General features: G+C 44.6%; 1 protein-coding gene across 2 annotated transcripts in view; it reads right to left on the minus strand.

The window, feature by feature from the left end:
• Positions 1-22,578, minus strand: part of LOC126198990 (uncharacterized) — a 303,830-nt gene that overhangs the window by 108,046 nt on the left and 173,206 nt on the right. For both annotated transcript variants that reach the window (XM_049935660.1, XM_049935659.1), the window contains exon 2: positions 11,385-11,547. In XM_049935660.1, the coding sequence (XP_049791617.1) occupies positions 11,385-11,547 (163 nt within the window). The remainder of the gene's footprint in view (positions 1-11,384; positions 11,548-22,578) is intronic.

Raw genomic sequence — 22,578 nt, forward strand, 5'->3', positions numbered from 1 at the left:
CAAGGCCGTTATTTCGGCCAGAGGTGGTTGTTCTGGGTACTGCTTTCTCAGGATCTATGCACCCAAATTGCGTGAAAATGTAATCACATGTCAGTTCTAGTATAATATATTTGTCCAATGAATACCCGTTTATCATCTGCATTTCTTCTTGGTGTAAAAATTTTAATGGCCAGTAGTGTAGTTTAGGAGATGCGTATGCCACTGGAAGGAACATTCAGTGGAAGAGTCGTGAGGAAATGTAATCTGCCCAGAAAGAAGTGGCTCACAAAACACTTGTTCGACCAATACTAGAGTATTGCTGATCATTCTGGGATCCTTACCGGGTTGAAATAATGGAAGTGATCGAGAAGGTCCTACGAAGGGCGACGCGTTTCGTCACGGGATCGTCTAGTCGGCTCGAGGGCGTCGAGGACATTATCAACAAACTCCTGTGCGAGAAGTTACAAGAGAGGCTTTGCTCTTGTCTTTCCCAGAGAGGACTTTCCGAGAAATATTATTTTCTCCCTCATACGAGGTGTGGCTAGAAAAATACCGGACTAGTACTGGTGAAACAATAAAACGAATGCAATAAGGCTGAAAGTCGCGTGGCCTGTCACGTGACTCTCGCTCCGCCTACTGCTCGAGTTTCATCTGCCTCCTGCACTCAGTCTGCCCGTGGCGTCTGTTTTAAGTAGTTGACGTTTTGTCTGTGCGTCGGAAAATGTTGAGTGTACAGAAAGAACAGCGTGTTAACATCAAGTTTTGTTTCAAACTAGGAAAATCTGCAAGTGAAACGTTTGTAATGTTACAAGTGTACGGCGATGATTGTTTATCATGAACACAAGTGTTTGAGTGGTTTAAACGATTTAAAGATGGCCGGGAAGACACCAGTGATGACACTCGCACTGGCAGACCATTCATTGTCAGCAAAAACTGAAGCAAACATTGAAAAATTCGGTAAACTTGTTCGACAAGATCGCCGTTTAACAATCAGAGCAGTGTCTGAGTTAACAGGAGTTGACAAGGAAAGTGTTAGGCAGATTCTTCATGAAAGTTTCAACATGAACAAAGTGTGTTCAAAAATGGTTCCAAAGTGTCTCACAATTGAACAGAAGGAACGCCGAAGAATGATTTGTTCTGACATCCTGGAAAACATTGAAAGTGATCCCACCTTCTTACAAAATGTTATTACTTGCGATGAATCGTGGTTTGTTACTTACGATCCCGAAACTAAACGCCAATCGATGCATTGGAAAACTCCTGGTTCTCCACGACAAAAAAAAGCACGAATGTCAAAATCGAAATTCAAGGCAATGATGATTGTTTTTTTTGACATCAAAGGGATTGTGCACATTGATTGGGTACCAGAGGGACAAACAGTGAATCAGCATTACTACATTAGCGTCCTGGCTACCCTACGTGAGCGAGTACGGAGAAAACGGAACGATTTGTGGACAAAAAAGTCATGGATCCTTCACCAAGACAATGCCCCAGCTCACAGTGCGTTGTCAGTGAAGACGTTTTTGGCTAAACACAACATTCCCATCTTAGATCATCCACCCTACTCACCTGATTTGGCCCCCTGTGACTTTTTTCTTTTCCCTAAAGTCAAGTCAGCTTTGAAAGGAACTAGATTTGAGACTGTTGAAGCAGTAAAAGAAAAAGCGACGGAAGTAATGTATGGACTTACCGAAAATGATCTGCAGCATTGCTATGAACAGTGGAAAATTCGTATGGAGCGGTGTAGAGACCGAGGAGGAGAGTACATTGAAGGATATAACATGAAATTGTAAATAATTGTAAATAAATGTTTTTTCCAGCATCAGTCCGGTTTTTTTCCAGCCGCACCTCGTATGTCTCTCAGGCAACGGCCTTGCCGCAGTGGATACAACGGTTCCCGTGAGATCACCGAAGTTAAGCACTGTCGGGCGTGGTCGGCACTTGGATGGGTGACCATCCAGGCCGACATGCGCTATTGCCATTTTTCGGGGTGCACTCAGACTCGTGATGCCAATTGAGGAGCTACTCGACCGCATAGTAACGGCTTCGATCAAGAATACCATCATGACGACCAGGACAGCGGTGTGCTAATCCCACGCCCCTCCTATCCGCATCCTCCACTAAAGATGTCACGGCGGTCGGATGGTCCCGGTAGGCCACTCGTGGCCTGAAGACGGAGTGCTTTTTACATATGTCCCTCAAAACGTCCACGGCGAGAAAAGGAAATTAAGAGCTCAGAGACATAGAAACGTATAGGCCTGTATCTGTGACGTCGGTCTGCTGTAGAATTTTGGAACATGATCGCGTATTATGACATTCTTGGAGACGGAAAATCTCTTTTGTGAGGATCTATAGGCCCGCAGCTCGTGGTCGTGTGGTAGCGTTCTCGCTACCCGCGCCCGGGTTCCCGGGTTCGATTCCCGGCGGGGTCAGGTATTTTCTCTGCCTCGTGATGGCTGGGTGTTGTGTGATGTCCTTAGGTTAGTTAGGTTTAAGTAGTTCTAAGTTCTAGGGGACTGATGACCATAGATGTTAAGTCCCATAGTGCTCAGAGCCATTTGAACCATTTTGAGGATCAATATGAGTCCCGAAAACAATCGCGTGAATTCCAACTCGCTATGTTCGTCCACGAGACCCAGAAAGCAGTAGATACAGGCACCCAGGTAGATGCCGTGTTCCTTGACTTCCGGAAGCTGTTCGATACAGTTACGCACTGTCTCCTCCAGCTGCGTGTTTGAATTTAAGACTTTCTAGCAAACAGAACACAACGTGTCATTTTCAACGAAGAGGAATCTTCAGGCGTAAAAGTTTCTTCAGGCGTATCCCAAGAGATACTTAAATGACCCGCGCGACCGCTACGGTTGCAGGTTCGAATCCTGCCTCGGTCATGGATCAGTGTGATGTCCTTAGGTTAGTTAGGTTTAAGTAGTTGTAAGTTCTATGGGACTGATGACCTCAGATGTTGAGTCCCGTAGGGCTCAGAGCCATTTGAACCATTTGAACTTAAATGGCCTAGTGGATAACGTCGGAAGTTACACAACGATTTCCGCGGAGGTAGCTTGTCTTAGGACATAAAGACCCTTTATTGTATGATTACACAAAATCTGAACAATCACTGGAAGCTTATGTGTGTCCATTCTTACTATTGGAGGTTTAAGAGACTTCGGACGCACACTTATGTAATAAAATGGAACACCTATAGCAGTCCTTGTGATATTATTTATCATATGGCTACCAGTTTCCGGTGCTTCAATGCACAATCTTCAGGTCTTAACCGACGCTGAGGGTGATAACTCCAATCGTATGCACGATTCATCAGTGGCCAGCATGTATGTTTTGTCTCCAATCATCAACAACAAACTGACTGGAGAAATGTTTTCAATATCAGTTGGCAGTTGATGGTTGGAGAGACAGCATCGTTCTTACAGGTAGTCTGCGAAAACGAGTTCATTGATGATGGCCGCTGATGAATCGCGTATACGATTGGAGTTAACCCCCCCCCCCTTCCCCCCAGGGTCAGTTAAGGCCTGAAGATGGTGCAATGAAGCACCGAAACTGGTACCCATGTAATAAATAACATAATATGAACGGCCGTAGGTGTTCCGTTTTATTATATTATTGCAAGCAGTTACATCCATAAAATACCTTGGAGTAAGCGTAAAGAGAGATCTGAAGTGGAACTACCAGATAACACTAAATGCGGATAAGACAAATTCCAGGTTAACATTCACTGGAAGAATAACCAGAATCTGCAGTCCAGCCACAGGAGTAGCTTACAAAACCGTCGTTATCGCAATACAGTACTTGAATATTGCTCGTCAGTATGGGATCCGTACCATATAGAACTTACTGTTTGAGAAAATAGAGAAGATTCACAAAAGAGCAGACCATTTTTAAAGGCTCATTTACAAAGCGGGATAACTCACGGAGGTGCGTAGCCAACACCAGTGGCAGACGCTGCAAGAGAGGTGCTCTGCGTGACGGTGTGGTTTAGTGTCACAATTCCGAGAGCATGGGTAACAGGAGAAATATTGAATTTAATTGATGAAAGGAGAAAATATAAAAATGCAGTAAGTGAAGCAGGCAAAAAGGAATACAAACGTCTCAAAAATGAGATCGACAGGAAGTGCAAAATGGCTAAGCAGGGATGGCTAGAGGACAAATGTAAGGATGTAGAGGCTTATCTCACTAGGGGTAATATAGATACTGCCTACAGGAAAATTAAAGAGACCTTTGGAGAAAAGAGAACCACTTGTATGAATATCAAGAGCTCAGATGGCAACCCAGTTCTAAGCAAAGAAGGGAAAGCAGAAAGGTGGAAGGAGTGTATAGAGGGTTTATACAAGGGCGATGTACTTGAGGACAATATTATGGAAATGGAAGAGGATGTAGATGAAGATGAAATGGGAGATATGATACTGCGTGAAGAGTCTGACAGAGCACGGAAAGACCTGAGTCGAAACAAGGCCCCGGGAGTAGACAACATTCCATTAGAACTACTGACAGCCTTGGGAGAGCCAGTCATGACAAAACTCTACCATCTGGTGAGCAAGATGTATGAGACAGGCGAAATACCCTCAGACTTCAAGAAGAATATAATAATTCCAATCCCAAAGAAAGCAGGCGTTGACAGATGTGAAAATTACCGAACTATCAGTTTAATAAGTCACGGCTGCAAGATACTAACGCGAATTCTGTACAGACGGATGGAAAAACTAGTAGAAGCCGACCTCGGGAAAGATCAGTTTGGATTCCGTAGAAATATCGGAACACGTGAGGCAATACTGACCCTACGACTTACCTTAGAAGATAGATTAAGGAAAGGCAAACATACGTTTCTACCATTTGTAGGCTTAGAGAAAGCTTTTGAAAATGTTGACTGGAACACTCTCTTTCAAATTCTGAAGATGGCAGGGGTAAAATAAAGGGAGCGAAGGGCTATCTACAATTTGTACAGAAACCAGATGGCAGTTATAAGAGTCGAGGGACATGAAAGGGAAGCAGTGGCTGGGAAGGGAGTGAGACAGGGTTGTAGCCTCTCCCCAATGTTATTCAATCTGTATATTGAGCAAGCAGTGAAGGAAACAAAAGGAAAATTCGGAGTAGGTATTAAAATCCGTGGGGAAGAAATAAAAACTTTGAGGTTCGCCGATGACATTGTAATTCTGTCAGAGACAGCAAAGGACTTAGAAGAGCAGTTGAACGGAATGGATAGTGTCTTGAAAGGAGGATATAAGATGAACGTCAACAAAAGCAAAACGAGGATAATGGAATGTAGTCGAATTAAGTCGGGTGATGCTGAGGGAATGAGATTAGGAAATGAGATGCTTAAAGTAGTAAAGGAGTTTTGATATTTTGGGATGGTCGAAGTAGAGAGGATATAAAATGTAGACTGGCAATGGCAAGGAAAGCGTTTCTGAAGAAGAGAAATTTGTTAACATCGAGTATAGTTTTAAGTGTCAGGAAGTCGTTTCTGAAAGTATTTGTATGGAGTGTAGTCATGTATGGAAGCGAATCATGGACAATAAATAGTTTGGACAAGAAGAGAATAGAAGCTTTCGAAATGTGGTGCTACAGAAGAATGCTGAAGATTAGATGGGTAGATCACATAACTAATGAGGAGGTATTGAATAGAATTGGGGAGAAGAGGAGTTTGTGGCACAACTTGACAAGAAGAAGGGACCGGTTGGTAGGACATGTTCTGAGGCATCAAGGGATCACAAATTTAGCATTGGAAGACAGCGTGGAGGAAAAAAATCGTAGAGGGAGACCAAGAAATGAATACACTAAGCGGATTCAGAAGTATGTAGGTTGCAGTAAGTACTGGGAGATGAAGAAGCTTGCACAGGATAGAGCACCATGGAGAGCTGCATCTAACCAGTCTCAGGACAGAAGACAACAACAACAACAATGTCAAGTAATGACTCGATTCCTTCTAGATTATCTCAATAGGATACCATGAAGGTTAAATCAGAGAGATTCGATCTCACACAGTGGCCTCCAGCGATCAGCTCGCGACTGAAACGGAAAAGGGGAGAAGTGACAGTGGTACATAAAGTACCCTCCTCCACACACCTTGAGGTGGCTTGCGGAGTATGGTAGTAGGCGTAGATGTACAGAGCGTAAAGCCGTCCTCTCACGGGACGTGAAAATGCATGTTGACGACGAGCTGGTGACGTCACACTACACTGCGGAGCATGAAACAAAGAATCTGGCATGTAAGATGTAAGACTTTTGCCACGTTGAGAGGAACGTGGCCAATGAGATGTGACATCGTTTTACGTTATCAGCAGAACATATGAGCCGTCATATTCTATGGCGTTAAACATCGTATTTCCTTGTTTTTTTTTTTTTTTTTTCCTCACGGAGTACGTGGTGCAATATCAGCAAATTGAGGATCTCTCGGAAACGCGTCGTTTTAGCTACGATTCGTTATAATAAAGTGACAGGAAAGTACTTATCGGTAGGTAACGGCTTCCTAGAGTGGATGTTTTTTAGTGTTAAAACTTGTGTGCTACGAAAGTATACAGTTTCAATGCTACGGTGCAAAAATTGGCAACTGACCCTATATAATGGAAAGTGTGAGGTTATCCACATGATTGCTGAAAGAAATCCGTTAAACTTCGGTTACATCATAAATCAGTCAAATCTAAAGGCCGTAAATTCAACTAAATACCTAGGAATTACAATTATGAACAACTTAAATTGGAAAGAACACAAAGGAAACGTGGGGAAGGCGAACCAAAGACTGCGTTTCATTGGCAGAATATTTAGAAGATGCAGCAGACCTACTAAAGAGACTCCCTATATCACGGTTGTCCGTCCTCTTCTGGAGTACTGCTGCGCGTTGTGGGATCCTTACCAGATAGGACTAACGGAGTACATCAAGAAAGTTTAAAGAAGAGCAGCACACTTTGTATGATCGAGAAATAAGAGAGGGAGTGTCACTGAAATTTGAGGTGGACTTCGTTAGAACAAAGGCGTTTTTCGTTGTGGCGTAAAACTTCTCACGAAATTTCAATCACCAACTTTCTCCTCCGAATGCGAAAATATTTTGTTGACGTTGACATATACAAGGAGAAACGATCATCATAATAAAGTAAGGGAAATAATAGCTCGCTCCTTTTTTCCGCGCGCTGTTCGAGAGTGGAATAACAGAATTATTGTGAGGTGTAGATTACCGATGTAGATTCGCCACGCAAGTCGCCGTAGTGGCGTCAACTCGAAAGACTTGCACCAGGCGAACGGTCTACCCGACGGGAGGTCCTAGCCACACGGCAATTCCATTTACCCGTGTAGATGTAGGTGTAGATGTATCAAAAGCGCTTTTTTTGGTACAATGTGCATGTTAAATAACAAATAATTACATTTGTAGATACAGTGTTACGTCGCAAAATTGGTGGCTAACAGTTCTTGATGATGCTGGATGTGTACTAGATAGCATTGGTGGGTACGCCTTAGTGCTCTCCAAACAGTAGTGCGTGCAACTTCACGAACGTTGACGTCACCATGCGGAATGAACCCGCTATAAATTTCCATTTCTTCCCAAAACTATCCGAGCAGTAGCAGAATTACGGGACCTTCAAACTTCGTGATCATTTCCTTCACAACGACACTTCTCACAGGACATTTACCCGTTCGAATACCCTTCTTATGGCGATAGGATCGTAAAGCTGCAGTAGCGAATTCTCTATTCTGATAGTAATGCTTCACTAACGGTACCTTTTCTGGTAAAGTTAACATGACGCGATTGCTGGTGCATCTGACTGTGTCATCATGCAATGGGGTTTCCACGACAATTCTAGGACTTCCGGTAGTCCAGATTCTGCAGTTGTTGGTGTTGACAGACGCTGGGGGTGTGAAATGGGAGACTAAACACCTGTGTCGAAACTGTACCCTACTTGATAGCGCCGTGAGCTTTAAAGATAATCTGGAGCTATGTAAATAAGTTATACACAACTGCAACCAGTCACTTTTTTTCAATAATAATGCTTTATTTCTTCAAGAAGGTCAAGTATTGTGCCTTTGTTGGCAAAATGTAGTATTCGGAGATTCTGTTCTATGTTGTTTCAGAATGATTGTGTTGGGCAAGATGTGAGGCAAAGCTGGACTTGTTCAGGTTGTTAAGACGGAGTGCATCTGTGTGTTCTTTAAATCTTGTTGTGAAGCTTCTACCAGTTTGTCCAATGTAGAAGCTTGGACATGAGTTGCAAGTGAGCTTGTACACACCTGACTTTTGATATTGTTGTATAGTGGTTTTGGTGCTGTGTATGATTTTATTTTGCATTTTGTTGTTGGTGAAGAAACTTATTTTTATGTTGTATGTCTTGAAGAGGTTGGCAATTTGGTGAGAAATCTTCCCTACACCGGCTCCCCAACCCCCCCCCCCTCCCAATGACCCACCCCCTCCCTCTCCTTACATCCTAACCACACCGGTGTCAATGTAATATACTACCACAGAACAAGACATGTACCATATCTCTAAATGTTAAAGCCATCCATTGCTAACATAAATCAGTACTTGATACATATTAATTCTAGCTGGAACAAACAGAAGCTGCCTTTACCAATATCCCAGATCACTCTAATGTTAGAATAAAAATAAGTCAACAGTTAAAGAATTTTTGTTCATGATTTTTTAAAATATTAAATATACAGCCATACAAACAGCTTTAGTCCATTACAATCACTGTAACTCTTATGTGTATACCTTTAGCTAAAATAAACAGAATCTGCTCTTGATAATACCCCAGATCATGTTAACGTAACAACAGAAATAAGCCAACAGTTCATATGAAGATTTGTTATTAATTTAAATATACAGGTCCTAGTCATACAGACAGCTGCACCTCACTACAGATACAATAACTCTGTATTATTGATTCCTTGGGATTCATTTTAATGCCAAACATGATAATTGCTATATTAAAAAAAACTACCTGTAATATACAAGTAGAAATAAGATATCAGATCAGGTGAAATTTGTTCTTGTAGTAATTTATTTATTTAATTGATCTTGTGCTCTCATGTTATCGCCATTCTGATTAAAATACTTGTCCTTATATCGACTTTAACACATGTAAAGAACAACAAATTACATCTCTGTACAAAGTAGGCTTATGCCGTATCTTTCTGTCAAGATCTTTGTTACAAGCAACAGTTGTAAAGCGTATGCTGGATGCTGGTAAAGTGTCACTGTCAAGGTGTAAACTAATATAGTTTGTGTGAAAGTGTTCTGGACATCAAAATGGAGGCAGACAGATACGAAAAAAGCCGCCTATACTGTCGCAGTAAGTAAAAACTAAATTTACATCCATATCGACAGATAAACTATAATCATGGCGATACGTTAAAGTGTGACCCATCTTTCTGCCATAGAACCAGCACCCAGCATTATGCTACTACCAGTAATGATGTAACTTCCCGGATCCTCCCGAAACCATCTGAAGATGAACCTGAAAAGGTTCGAAAACCGGTTCATGTAATAAAGCATTATTATTGAAAAAAAGTGACTGGTCGCAGTTGTATATAACTTATTTACATTCAATATACAGTCACGGTTCTAAAATATTCATAATGGATAAGCATAATTTATCTGGAGCTTCCAGACCACCCCAATCAAAAAAAAATTTTTTTTTCACCTTTTGTTTTCTAGAAGATTCTGCGTGTTTCTTCTTCATAAAGGAAGTATTACTTAAAAATCATTGTTTTTTTGTGAATAACGTATCTGCTGCAATTACTGCTGCAAAGGCCAACGACTGGAATGTTTCCCCAGTGTCACAGAGGGCGTCTCGTGCGCCGACAGCCCATCTCTCGTGAGGTTTGATGTCCCGCCAGCGTCCACGTCAACGTTAGCTGCCTCGACTTGTGGGTGGACGGTCTTACGCACAGCGTTTCTTCCAACGCGTCATTCGTGAAAGGATTAGGGGAAACAGTGGTGCCACTTGCACCCTACGCGACACACCACATCTTAGCCGCCTCAACTCTATACAACATCGGGGGTCACGTCTTGCGATCGGAGCGTTCTATACAAGTCCCGTCGAGAGTCTTCATGCTGAAGCCGGTGAATTGCCACTAACCTACCGGCGCGATATACTGCTCTGTCGGTATGCCTGTCGGCTATTATCAATGCCCGACAACCCGTCTTATCGTTCCTTTTTTGATGACTCTCTCGACTGTCAATACGGGTTGTATGTATCTGCCCTGCTACCCCCTGGAGTTCGCTTTCGTCGCCTCCTTCAGCACCTTGATTTTTCACTCCCTGCAACCTTTAGAGTGGGCGAGAGCCAACGCCACCTTGGCTCCAGGCTCAGGTTCGCGTCCACCTTGACCTCAGCTCGCTCCCAAAGGAGGTTATCCCAGCTTCGGTATACCGCTCGCGGTTTGTCGAACTTCGTTCGAAGTTCATTAATACGGTCTTCATTTATACATATGGCTCTAAGACCAATGACGGTGTCGGGTGTTCTTTTATTGTCGGGGCACACAGTTTCAAATACCGGCTCCATGGCCATTGTTCGGTCTTCACAGCTGAGCTATTTGCCCTCTATCAGGCTATTCTTTACATCCGCCGCCGCCGACATTCTGCTTATGTCATCTGCTCTGATTCCCTGGGCGCCATCCAGAGCCTCAGTCATCCGTATCCGGTTCACCCATTCGTACACCGGATCCAACGCTCTCTTCAGTATCTGGCGGACGACGGTTCTCCGGTTACCTTTATGTGGGTTCCTGGCCATGTCGGTATCCCTGGGAACGAAGCTGCAGATGCCGCGGCCAGGGCTGCGGTCCTCCAGCCTCGGACAGCTTCTTGTTGTGTGCCTTCATCTGATTTTGGCAGGGTCATTTGTCAGCGCATATTATCGCTGTGGCATGCCGATTACTGAAAACAAGCTTCGGGCCTTAAAACCTCTCCCCACGGCTCGGACGACCTCTTCACGCCCTTCTCGGCGGGAACAGGTCGTTTTGGCCCGGTTACGGATTGGACACTGCCCGGTTCAGCCACCGCCATCTGCTGACGGCTGCGCCGGCGCCGTTCTGCCCATGTGGGCAATTACTGACGGTACGCCACATTTTAACGTCCTGTCCGAATTTTAATACACTGCGCCTTGATCTTGGCCTGCCATGTACTCTGGATGCCATTTTCGCGGATGACCCAGGAGCAGCTGCTCGCGCTCTTCGTTTTATCCACTTGACAAACCTGTCCAAGGACACTTGATTATGCTGTTTTCTTTTAATCCTTTGCCTGTTAATGTGCCTTTTATAGTGTTGTCCTTTTTAGTTGCTGTTGTAAACTTGTGCCTCGCAGTGCATTCATAACTTAGTCTGGGCGCTAATGACCACTGTAGTTGTGCGCCCTAAAACCACAAAAAGAATCTTACTAGTAGGGAAACACTGTGCAGGGTACTCACGATATCCAGGAGTAGATACCGGAGACGGTGAGCTCTCCCTTTTCGCGCAGGGCTTGCTCGATGAGCTCCGTGTAGGTGAAGGGCGGCTTCCGCGGTCCAGTCGGCGTCTTCGGGGAAGCCACGGCCGGCGGCGGACCGGCCTTACGAGCTTCCACAGGTCGCCCTGCAACACCAACAACGCATATCAAAATAAATTCCATTCGGGCCAATAATCTTTCATCACGTGCAAAGCACTGCATGTTTAAAAAAATCACATGGTAGCCATAGTGACTGTCCTTGGCATAACAGAGACAGTGAAATTGTAAGCAGGCTGTTGGTAACGTCACCTAGCGCTCTGTACGAAAATCACTGGCTGTGCTGTGTGCAGTCTGTGGCTGGTGGGCATTGTTGAAATAGTCGCTATTGTAGTGTTGGGCAGTTGGCTGTTTGCAGCGCGTAGCGTTGCGCAGTTGGAGGTGAGCCGCCAGCAGTGGTGGATGTGGGGAGAGAGATGCGAGAATTTTGGGAGCGGACGATCTGCACGTGTGTCCGCCAGAAAGAGTAAATTTGTAATACTGGATGTCACGAACTGATATATATATATATATATATATATATATATATATATATATATATATATAATGACTTTTGAACACTATCTATTAAGGTAAATACATTGTTTGTTCTTTATCAAAATCTTTCATTTGCTAACTATGCCTATCAGTAGCTAGTGACTTCAGTAGTTAGAATCTTTTATTTAGTTGTCAGTATTGGGGCTCGCTGTATTGCAGTAGTTTGAGTAACGAAGATTTTTGTGAGGTAAGTGATTCATGAAAGGTATAGGTTATTGTTAGCCAGGGCCATTCTTTTGTAGGGATTATTGAAAGTCAGATTGCGTTGCGCTAAAAATATTGAGCGTCAGTTTAGTGATGATCAGAATAAGTAAAGAGAGAAATATATGAGTACATTCAGTTTTGCTCAGCTGTTTGAAAATCAAATAACGTAAGGGGTTTACCAGCAGCCGGCCGCGGTGGCCGTGCGGTTCTGGCGCTGCAGTCCGGAACCGCGGGGCTGCTACGGTCGCAGGTTCGAATCCTGCCTCGGGCATGGGTGTGTGTGATGTCCTTAGGTTAGTTAGGTTTAAGTAGTTCTAAGTTCTAGGGGACTTATGACCTAAGATGTTGAGTCCCATAGTGCTCAGAGCCATTTGAACCATTTTTTTGTTTACCAGCACAGTAATTCACTAATTTTTCTAAGGGGACGTTTCAAAATGAATGGAAAATTGGAAGTACAGGGTGACCCAAAAGTCTGTTAACACTTGAAAACGCACTGATTCGCGCAATAATGTTTATAGAGAAGTAAACTAGACACAGATGCATGAAATGAAATAGGGTTTGACTGAAACCAAAAACGAGTGCACAAACCGGCCAACAGAAGGGGCTGGACACCAATACGTCAGTGACGCTGCATGAGAATCGGGGTATAAAATGAAATGTAATGAGAGTGGGAGTCAGATGCACCAGCAATCCCGTCATGTTGACTTTACCAGAAAAGGTACCGTTAGCGAAGCTTTACTATCAGAATAGAGAATCCGCTACTGCAGCTTTACGATTCTATCGCCATAAGAAGGGTATTCGAACGGGAAAATGTCCTGTGAGAAGTGTCGTTGTGAAGAAAATGATCACGAAGTTTGAAGCTCCCGTAATGCTGCTACTGCTCGGACAGTTTTAGGAAGAAATAGAAATTTCAGCGGGTTCATTCCGCATGGTGAAGTGAACGCTCGTGAAGTTGCACGCACTACTGTTTCAAGAGCACTAAGGCGTACCCTCCAATGCTATCTTGTACAACATCACAAACTGTTAGCCACCTATTTTGCGACGGGGAGACCATTTACAGTGTGGGAAGACGACGATTGGTTGTCTAATGTGTTGTGGATCGACTAAACCCATTTCACACTCCCAGGGTCTGTCACCACCGACAACTGCAGACTCTGGACTACCGGAAATCCGAGAATTGTCGTGGAAACCCCACTGCATGACGACACAGTCATGATGTTGCTTGGATTTACGACATCAAGCACGGTGTAAAGAGAGACTACATGGATAGTGGATGACTGAAAAGGAGTGATTAATCACGTAATACTCTATGGCAATCCGATGGAAGGGTTTCGATATGCCGAATGCCCGGAGGACGTTTCCTTCCATGATGTGCAGTGCCAACAGTGAAGTAGGAAAGAAGTTGTGTTACGGTACGGGATGTGTTTTTCGTGGTCCCTTTGTTGCGCTTAAGAAGACGCTAAATACGGAAGGATACGAACACATTTACAGCTTTGTGTAATGCGTACAGCAGAAGAACAATTCGGAGACGATGATTGTTATCAACGTGACAATGCACCCTGTCATAAATCTGCATATTTGAGACAATGGCTTATGGGCAAAAAATTCTTGAAATGGACTGGCCTGCCCAGAGGCTGACCTGAACCCAATGGGATACCTTTGGAATGATTTAGAACGTCGAATTCGCTCCAGACCCCAGCTTCCAACCTGAGTGCCTTCTTCAGTTTCTTCGGCTCTTGCGGAAGAATGGGCTACCATTCCTCTACAGACATTCAGACATGTAATTTTAACCAACATGGTCGGGGGGTACCAGCGACCTGTTATCGTTGATGATCAACTAGAAAAATTCCCTAATGGATCATTGAGACACGTCACTCAAAGAATTCCCGGCAGAATTCAAGCAGTCATAAATTTCAATTATGAACACACAGTAGTATCACAGAGACAGCCCGCCCGGTTAGCCGTGCGATCTATCGCACTACTTTCCGGACGGGAAGACGTGCCGGTCCCCAGCACGAACCCGCACGGCGGATTAATGTCGAGGCCTGGTGTACCGGCCAGTCTGTGGATGGTTTTTAAGGCGGTTTTCCATCTGCCTCGGCGAATGCGGGCTGGTTCCCCTTATCCCGCCTGAGTTACAATATGTCGACGATTACTGCGCAAACACTTTCTCCACATACGTGTACACCATCACTACTCTACCATGCAACACTCGTCTGGTGTGAGACGTTCCCGGGGGATTCCACTGGGGGCCGAACCGCAGAGTAACCCTGGGTTCGGTGTGGGGCGGCTGTGGGGTGAGTGGATTGCTGTAGCCTGTTGTGAGGTTGTGAACCATTGAGGGCTATGGCGGGGACGAGAAGCCTCTCCTTCGTTTCTAGGTCCCCAGTTCCATACAATACAATACAATCCCGGCAACGGCCTTGCCGCAATGGATACACCGGTCCCCGTGAGATCACCGTAGTTAAGCGCTGTTGGGGGCGGCCGGCACTTGGATGGGTGACCATCCAGCCGGCATGCGCTGTTGCCATTTTTAGGGTGCACTCAGCCTCGTGATGCCAATCGAGGAGCTACTCGACCGAACAGTAGCGGCTTCGGTCAAGAATACCATCACAACGACCGGGAGAGCGGCGTGCTGACCCCACACCCCTCCTATCCGCGTTCTTCCTCTGAGGATGACACGGCGGTCGGATGCTCCCGGTAGGCCACTCGTGGCCTGAAGACGGAGTACAATCCCGGAGACACGCGTTTTATGAGCGTTGATATCGCAGTGAAGGTCCTCCGATAACTGCTGATGGTTTCATGATGAAGCTCAGCCTCCAGATGAGAAGACCGTGGGACTCTTGTTATTAAGTTCTGCATATTTTTAGTTTCGTTTTTGTCGCAAAGAATTGTAGGCAAATTTGTAGCGTTACACATATTTAGGCGAGGTAATCGGCTGTCCACTATCGGTACGAGGTGATATGACTTTGTTGCAAGGCTGGGACGCAAGCGGGCCCAGAGCACAGAGCGCACCGTGGCCAGCCCGTTTAGTTGACCGTCTCCGGCCAGCCAAGTGCAGAGATGTGCAGCGTCACCGGAAACGGGGAAGTCCCGGTATGGGAAATTTGGACGACGCGTCGATCGCTTAACAAGGGGAGGCCGCCAATTGTGAAATTCAGATTCGATTCATACTGCGCATAATAAAAGCTCATGGCCAGAGGTGTAATGTGGCAAAGCACCAAGATGCACTTCTCAGCCGTTGTCGAGAAAATCGACGGTTAAAAGAAACCGTTGTGGTGAAATACTCTCTACGATTAATAGTTTCCTACAGCGTCGTGGCACAGCGGTAAGCGCTCGGGTTTGTAATTAGAAGGTCGCCGGATCGAATTTCGCACCATGCAATTTTTTTTATTATTAGTTTTTTTGTAATTCAAATATATATATATATATATATATATATATATATATATATATATATATATATATATACTATTAATGGATTGCTTATGCATGTTGATGAAGGCGGATCGCTCTCCAAGTGTACCGCCTCCATTTTTCCGTTTTTTTAACAGGGTGTATCAAAGCTCTCCCGTCCGCACTGATTTTCGACGATGTTATAAGTTGCGCTAGGGACCGCATCTGCCTTCTTTCGAAGTTAGCAGGCAACTACGCTGTTATGCGGCGGCTCGTTTCGGCCCATTCAACATCTGTCCTTCAAGTGTAACGAGCGAGTAACGGAGTTTATATTTCATACCTGCCACAGCGAATTTGTGTTCGTGGGGTCTCTATTCTAATTCGAACGTTTGACTTACGCTATACGTATTCGTTTCGGAATATCGTTTCTACGTCTTCCGTTAACTATACGTGGTTAACATTATGAAGACAATTAATAACGTTTGTGAAATATAACTTTGTTTGCAGAAAACATAATGATGTTCGAAGTCGCCAGTTTTTCCACGACAAACGACTTTCAACAACTTATTATATGCATAATTGTTGCAACTGATTGCCGGGATATATATATATATATATATATATATATATATATATATGTGTGTGTGTGTGTGTGTGTGTGTGTATACATATATACATATTTGAATTACAAAAAACTAATACTAAAAAAAAAGTTGCATGGTGCGAAATTCGATCCGGCGACCTTCTGATTACAAACCCGAGCGCTTACCGCTGTGCCACGACGCTGTAGGAAACTATTAATCGTAGAGAGTATTTCACCACAACGGTTTCTTTTAACCGTCGATTTTCTCGACAACGGCTGAGAAGTGCATCTTGGTGCTTTGCCACATTACACCTCTGGCCATGAGCTTTTATTATGCGCAGTATGAATCGAATCTGAATTTCACAATTGGCGGCCTCCCCTTGTAAGAGGGCCGGCTGTGCTCCCAGAAATGGAGGGCTTTCAGACAAACTGAGAGATGGCTTCTTACAGCTCTATGAGAGTCTATAACAAATTACATAAAGCACTAAAGCAAACCTGAATACATCGGCGATCTCAGACAAATTAGACGCATACAGTGACACTACAATATTTCAATATCTTTAAAATTACATATGTTAATATTTCAGAGTGAATAAACATTTACATGGTGAGCCTCTGAATTAACAACTTTTAATTGCTTTATGCGATTTCAACAAGCGATATCGCAGATGACAGCATTGCACTATAGCTACCACCTCCGGAAGTATCTGTATCTATTTTATTGATTGGTTTACGACGTCTTTTACGTGTTTCATTGTGTAAATTTTGGCCAGAACATCATATCCGCCACAATATTACACAGCAAATGGGTGCAGCATGAATAGCTCACATTTTGTCACACTTCTGTATTTATTTAATGAACAGTTTACTATTTTGCCACTAATTTTATTGAAAAGTTGACTGCAAACCAGTGTTTAGCTAGGAAGAAATGATAATTAATCGAAACCCTCAGCTACCAGCAGGTGTTGTTGATACACCTCAATGGGGACAGCTGAAAATGTGTACCCCGACGGGGACTCGAACCCGGGATCTGCTGCTTACGTGGCAGACGCTCTTATCTCTCTGAGCCACCGAGGGCACAGAAGACAGCGCGACTGCAGGGACTTATCCCTTGCACGCTTCCCGTGAGACCCACATTCCCAACTGTCCACAACCTACATTCGTAATATTTCTAAAGGATATTTGTCCATTCACTCATTCATTACTTGCGCCAACTAAGGTGACGACTCCCGTAAGAGTTCGGGCAAAGTGTGCGCATTCGCACACAAGAAGGTCAATGGCCGGTCGGGGCACACATTTTCAGCTGTCCCCATTGAGGTATATCAACAACACCTGTTGGCAGCTGAGGGTTTCGATTAATTATCATTTCTTTCTAGAGAATCTGCATGGTCATCACTGGTATCTGTTCTTTCGGAACAGTTACTGTCTTCATATCGTTAATCTAGGACAGTGGTTCCCAACCTGGGGTTAATTGCCGACATTTTCTAAGGGGTAAAAACAAAACGGTTCAATTGCGTTTCGACTATGAAACTAAATTATTTTTTGTGGATCATTACTATTATCGCCACTGCCTAAGACTGTAGTTATCAATAACTGCATTTTTTCAGTTGCTGGAATTAATGCGTGACACTGCGTCGTGAAGGTCAAACCTTGTGAAACGAATGTATGAACCTGGCCGGAGTGGCCGAGTGGTTCTAGGCGCTACAGTCTGGAACCGCAAGACCGCTACGGTCGCAGGTTCGAATCCTGCCTCGGGCATGGATGTGTGTGATGTCCTTAGGTTAGTTACGTTTAATTAGTTCTAAGTTCTAGGGGACTGATGACATCAGATGTTAAGTCCCATAGTGCTCCGAGCCATTTGGTTTTTGAATGTATGAATAACAACTTCCTCATACAGTCCACTATCCAGACACATATTTTGTATCACGCATCTATAACAGCAAAACTGAGCTCTATACATCACAAATGCTTAAACATCCTATGAAAATCCTTTCACCAAGTTGTAGGTAGTTCACACAGTGGACCAGGAACTGCATTATTACTCTCACTTCGCAAAAATGAATTAACTGATAGCACAACACGACAGTAACTACACTCCTGGAAATGGAAAAAATAACACATTGGCACCGGTGTGTCAGACCCACCATACTTGTTCCGGACACTGCGAGAGGGCTGTACAAGCAATGATCACACGCACGGCACAGCGGACACACCAGGAACTGCGGTGTTGGCCGTCGAATGGCGCTAGCTGCGCAGCATTTGTGCACCGCCGCCGTCAGTGTCAGCCAGTTTGCCGTGGCATACGGAGCTCCATCGCAGTCTTTAACACTGGTAGCATGCCGCGACAGCGTGGACGTGAACCGTATGTGCAGTTGACGGACTTTGAGCGAGGGCGTATAGTGGGCATGCGGGAGGCCGGGTGGACGTACCGCCGAATTGCTCAACACGTGGGGCGTGAGGTCTCCACAGTACATCGATGTTGTCGCCAGTGGTCGGCGGAAGGTGCACGTGCCCGTCGACCTGGGACCGGATCGCAGCGACGAACGGATGCACGCCAAGACCGTAGGATCCTACGCAGTGCCGTAGGGGACCGCACCGCCACTTCCCAGCAAATTAGGGACACTGTTGCTCCTGGGGTATCGGCGAGGACCATTCGCAACCGTCTCCATGAAGCTGGGCTACGGTCCCGCACACCGTTAGGCCGTCTTCCGCTCACGCCCCAACATCGTGCAACCCGCCTCCAGCGGTGTCGCGACAGGCGTGAATGGAGGGACGAATGGAGACGTGTCGTCTTCAGCGATGAGAGTCGCTTCTGCCTTGGTGCCAATGATGGTCGTATGCGTGTTTGGCGCCGTGCAGGTGAGCGCCACAATCAGGACTGCATACGACCGAGGCACACAGGGCCAACACCCGGCATCATGGTGTGGGGAGCGATCTCCTACACTGGCCGTACACCACTGGTGATCGTCGAGGGGACACTGAATAGTGCACGGTACATCCAAACCGTCATCGAACCCATCGTTCTACCATTCCTAGACCGGCAAGGGAACTTGCTGTTCCAACAGGACAATGCACGTCCGCATGTATCCCGTGCCACCCAACGTGCTCTAGAAGGTGTAAGTCAACTACCCTGGCCAGCAAGATCTCCGGATCTGTCCCCCATTGAGCATGTTTGGGACTGGATGAAGCGTCGTCTCACGCGGTCTGCACGTCCAGCACCAACGCTGGTCCAACTGAGGCGCCAGGTGGAAATGGCATGGCAAGCCGTCCCACAGGACTACATCCAGCATCTCTACGATCGTCTCCATGGGAGAATAGCAGCCTGCATTGCTGCGAAAGGTGGATATACACTGTACTAGTGCCGACATTGTGCATGCTCTGTTGCCTGTGTCTATGTGCCTGTGGTTCTGTCAGTGTGATCATGTGATGTATCTGACCCCAGGAATGTGTCAATAAAGTTTCCCCTTCCTGGGACAATGAATTCACGGTGTTCTTATTTCAATTTCCAGGAGTGTACATAATGGTACTACACTGCTTTAGGACATGTACGGTATTATTATTGTTAATGGCAGTGGTCATGTACAATGCGTTGGCAGCTTGAAGACTTCGAATTTCTGCTACTTCTGAAGTAAGAAGTCCGGCAATCAGCTGATTGACAAACAGTAAGTATGTTGCAAACATATCTATTTTGTTGATTTTATTTTAAATGCGAACATTTTAGGTTAGGATTTATTGTGATTGTTATTGATAACGTCAAGTTTTCTGTAACCAGTCACTGTTTATTTGTATCCACAATGCGTTTATAAGCTTCAAATCTCCATCATCAGATGTATCACCTATGTCAAATTAACACATGTAGATCCACCTAATGGAGGTTTACCTTCGAAACGTATTGGATATAAACAGCGACTGATAACAGGAAACTTGTTGTTAGATGATTTTAAATTGTGATGCAGGGTCTGGGTAAATTAAGTTCGCTATGGAGGAGAGTGGTGCAGAGGAAGTATGTTTTGTAACAAATGTCTACCCTCACTGTAGATGGTTAGTCTTGTTTTGTGAGGAGGAACATCACACATCTTTCGCCATTTAAAAATGTTTAGTTAGACATTTATGATGATGATGATGAATATGGGGATGTGGGGGAGGGGGGTGTATTGTGTATTGAACCGGGGACCTAGAAACAACGGAGAGTCTTCGCCCCGCCGTAGCCCACAGTGGTCCACAGCCCCACAACAGAGGCCACAGCAGTCCACCCACCCCACCGCCGCCCCACACCGAACCCTGGGTTATTGTGCGGTAAGGCCGCCACCCGCCCCCCCTCCCCACCCTCTCCCCCCGCGGAAGTTTCATACCAGACGAGTGTAGCCCCAGATGTTTGCGTGGTAGAGTAATTATGGTGTACGCGTACGTGGAGACAGCGTTTGCGCAGCAATCGCCGACATAGTGTAACTGAGGCGCCGAGGCTGATGGAAAACCGCCTTAAAAACCATCCACAGGCTGGCGGCATACCGGATGCCGACACAAATCCGCCGGTCGGGAATGAGGGAGGGGGGAGGGAGGTACTAACTCATGTGTGATTGCACACACGGGTGATATCTGAAAGCGGGAGACCCGGGTTCGAGGTTCGAGTCCCGATCCGCCACAAAATTTTCATTGTGGTCGTTCCCTTATACAGCTGATGGTTGTTCGTATTCGTAACTGCGAATACATTTCATGTATATAATGATTGCGGCGGTTGCCGCAGTACCTATTCCTTCAGACGTGCATGCATTTGCAAAGGAACACTGCATCGTACTTATTAACAGCACAGGTACTGCAATCACGTATCGAATTTAATAAAACTGTGCAATTCACCACCAAGATGTCAGACGTAAAAAGAAATTTCGAATAGATAAAGCACTCCTGCCTAGCACGCAGAAACAAGTTTTCTATTGTCACGCAAAGCATTTAACAGATTGTCAGTAGACATCAAGCGGTAAACTGAAGACCCTACGCATTCAAAGGCAAAGTAAAAGAGTAGATCAGCTTATTAGTCATGCCAATAATTGACAAGTATACTTGGACTCCGGGACGTAAGTACTGCTCAAATCTAATCTTCGCATTGAATAGGCCTGAGTTTGCATTATATAGATAGCTGATTGGTTCTGCGTTAAGTTAAATGCTTTGTTCGAAGATAAAAACAAAATCAAGGCATTTCGTTTGATTTATTAACCCCACTGTTCAGCACTGAAAGTATCTGTATAGCAGCGCAAATGTCGACGATGTGTATCTTGTTTGGAAACAAACTTGTTGCTTTCGCTCTCAGTATTTACTATATTCTGTTCATCGTAAGAATAAACCTGGTGTTAAACAAACACAAATGCGATGACTGGTCAGAAGCTGTAGCAATCGTTCAGTGATGAAGTTACGCTCTTGGAAGTACGTCCTACTTATGTATTAGATATCTTATTACTAACTTGAATGCTGAAGATTAGATGGCTATATCACATAACTAATGAAGAGGTATTGAATAAAATTGGGGAGAAGAGAAATTTGTGGCATAACTTGACTAGACAAAGGGATCAGTTGGTAGGACATATTCTAAGGCATCAAGGGATCACCAATTTAGTACTGGAGGGCAGCGTCGAGGGTAAAAATAGTGGAGGGAGACCAAGAGATGAATACACTAAACAGATTCAGAAGGATGTAGGTTGCAGTAGGTACTGGGAGATGAAGAAGCTTGCACAGAATAGAGCAACATGGAGAGCTGTATCAAACCAGTCTCTGAAGGCCACAACAACAACAACATTACTAACTTAATTAAAAACTTTCAGATATTTCAATGTGTTAACAGCCATCAACGTTTTTCTTAATCACACTTTAGCAGGGTAGTTTTTATTTCAAAAATTGTGTACAGTCACAGCCTTTTTGTTGTACTCCGATTGCCGCGCTGTTAATACGCGGTATGAAAATGGCTGAGGCTGCTGCCTGTTCCGTACCGAAACACGGCTTTGAAGCTGCCCGACGAAATGTATTAGATACAGTTGTAACAGAAACACTCATTGGATATATGGCGGAATCGGCAGCGTAGTAGCATGATAATTTGGCGCAGTTCGTGGATCGCCTTGATCATCTTTTCTTTCTCGTTCAATTTGAAATACCTACAGCTCGTAATTGTAAAATTCATCATCATATTTTATGAATAATGCACGTCTTCTTGTTTCTACTTACATATTGCACACGAAATTGTTTTCATTTCATATATAGATTATTAACTGTCGTTATGAAAGACTGTGACTAAAGATTGCTCAAATTACGAAAACATAACAATTTAATTTTAGGACAAAAATGTAAAACCAAATACTCCTTATTTGGACTATGTCTATTGTTTTATACCAAAGATGTAGTCTCACACGAAACA

The sequence above is a fragment of the Schistocerca nitens genome, chromosome 8 (assembly GCF_023898315.1).
Source record: "Schistocerca nitens isolate TAMUIC-IGC-003100 chromosome 8, iqSchNite1.1, whole genome shotgun sequence".
Classification (NCBI taxonomy): Eukaryota; Metazoa; Arthropoda; class Insecta; order Orthoptera; family Acrididae; genus Schistocerca; species Schistocerca nitens.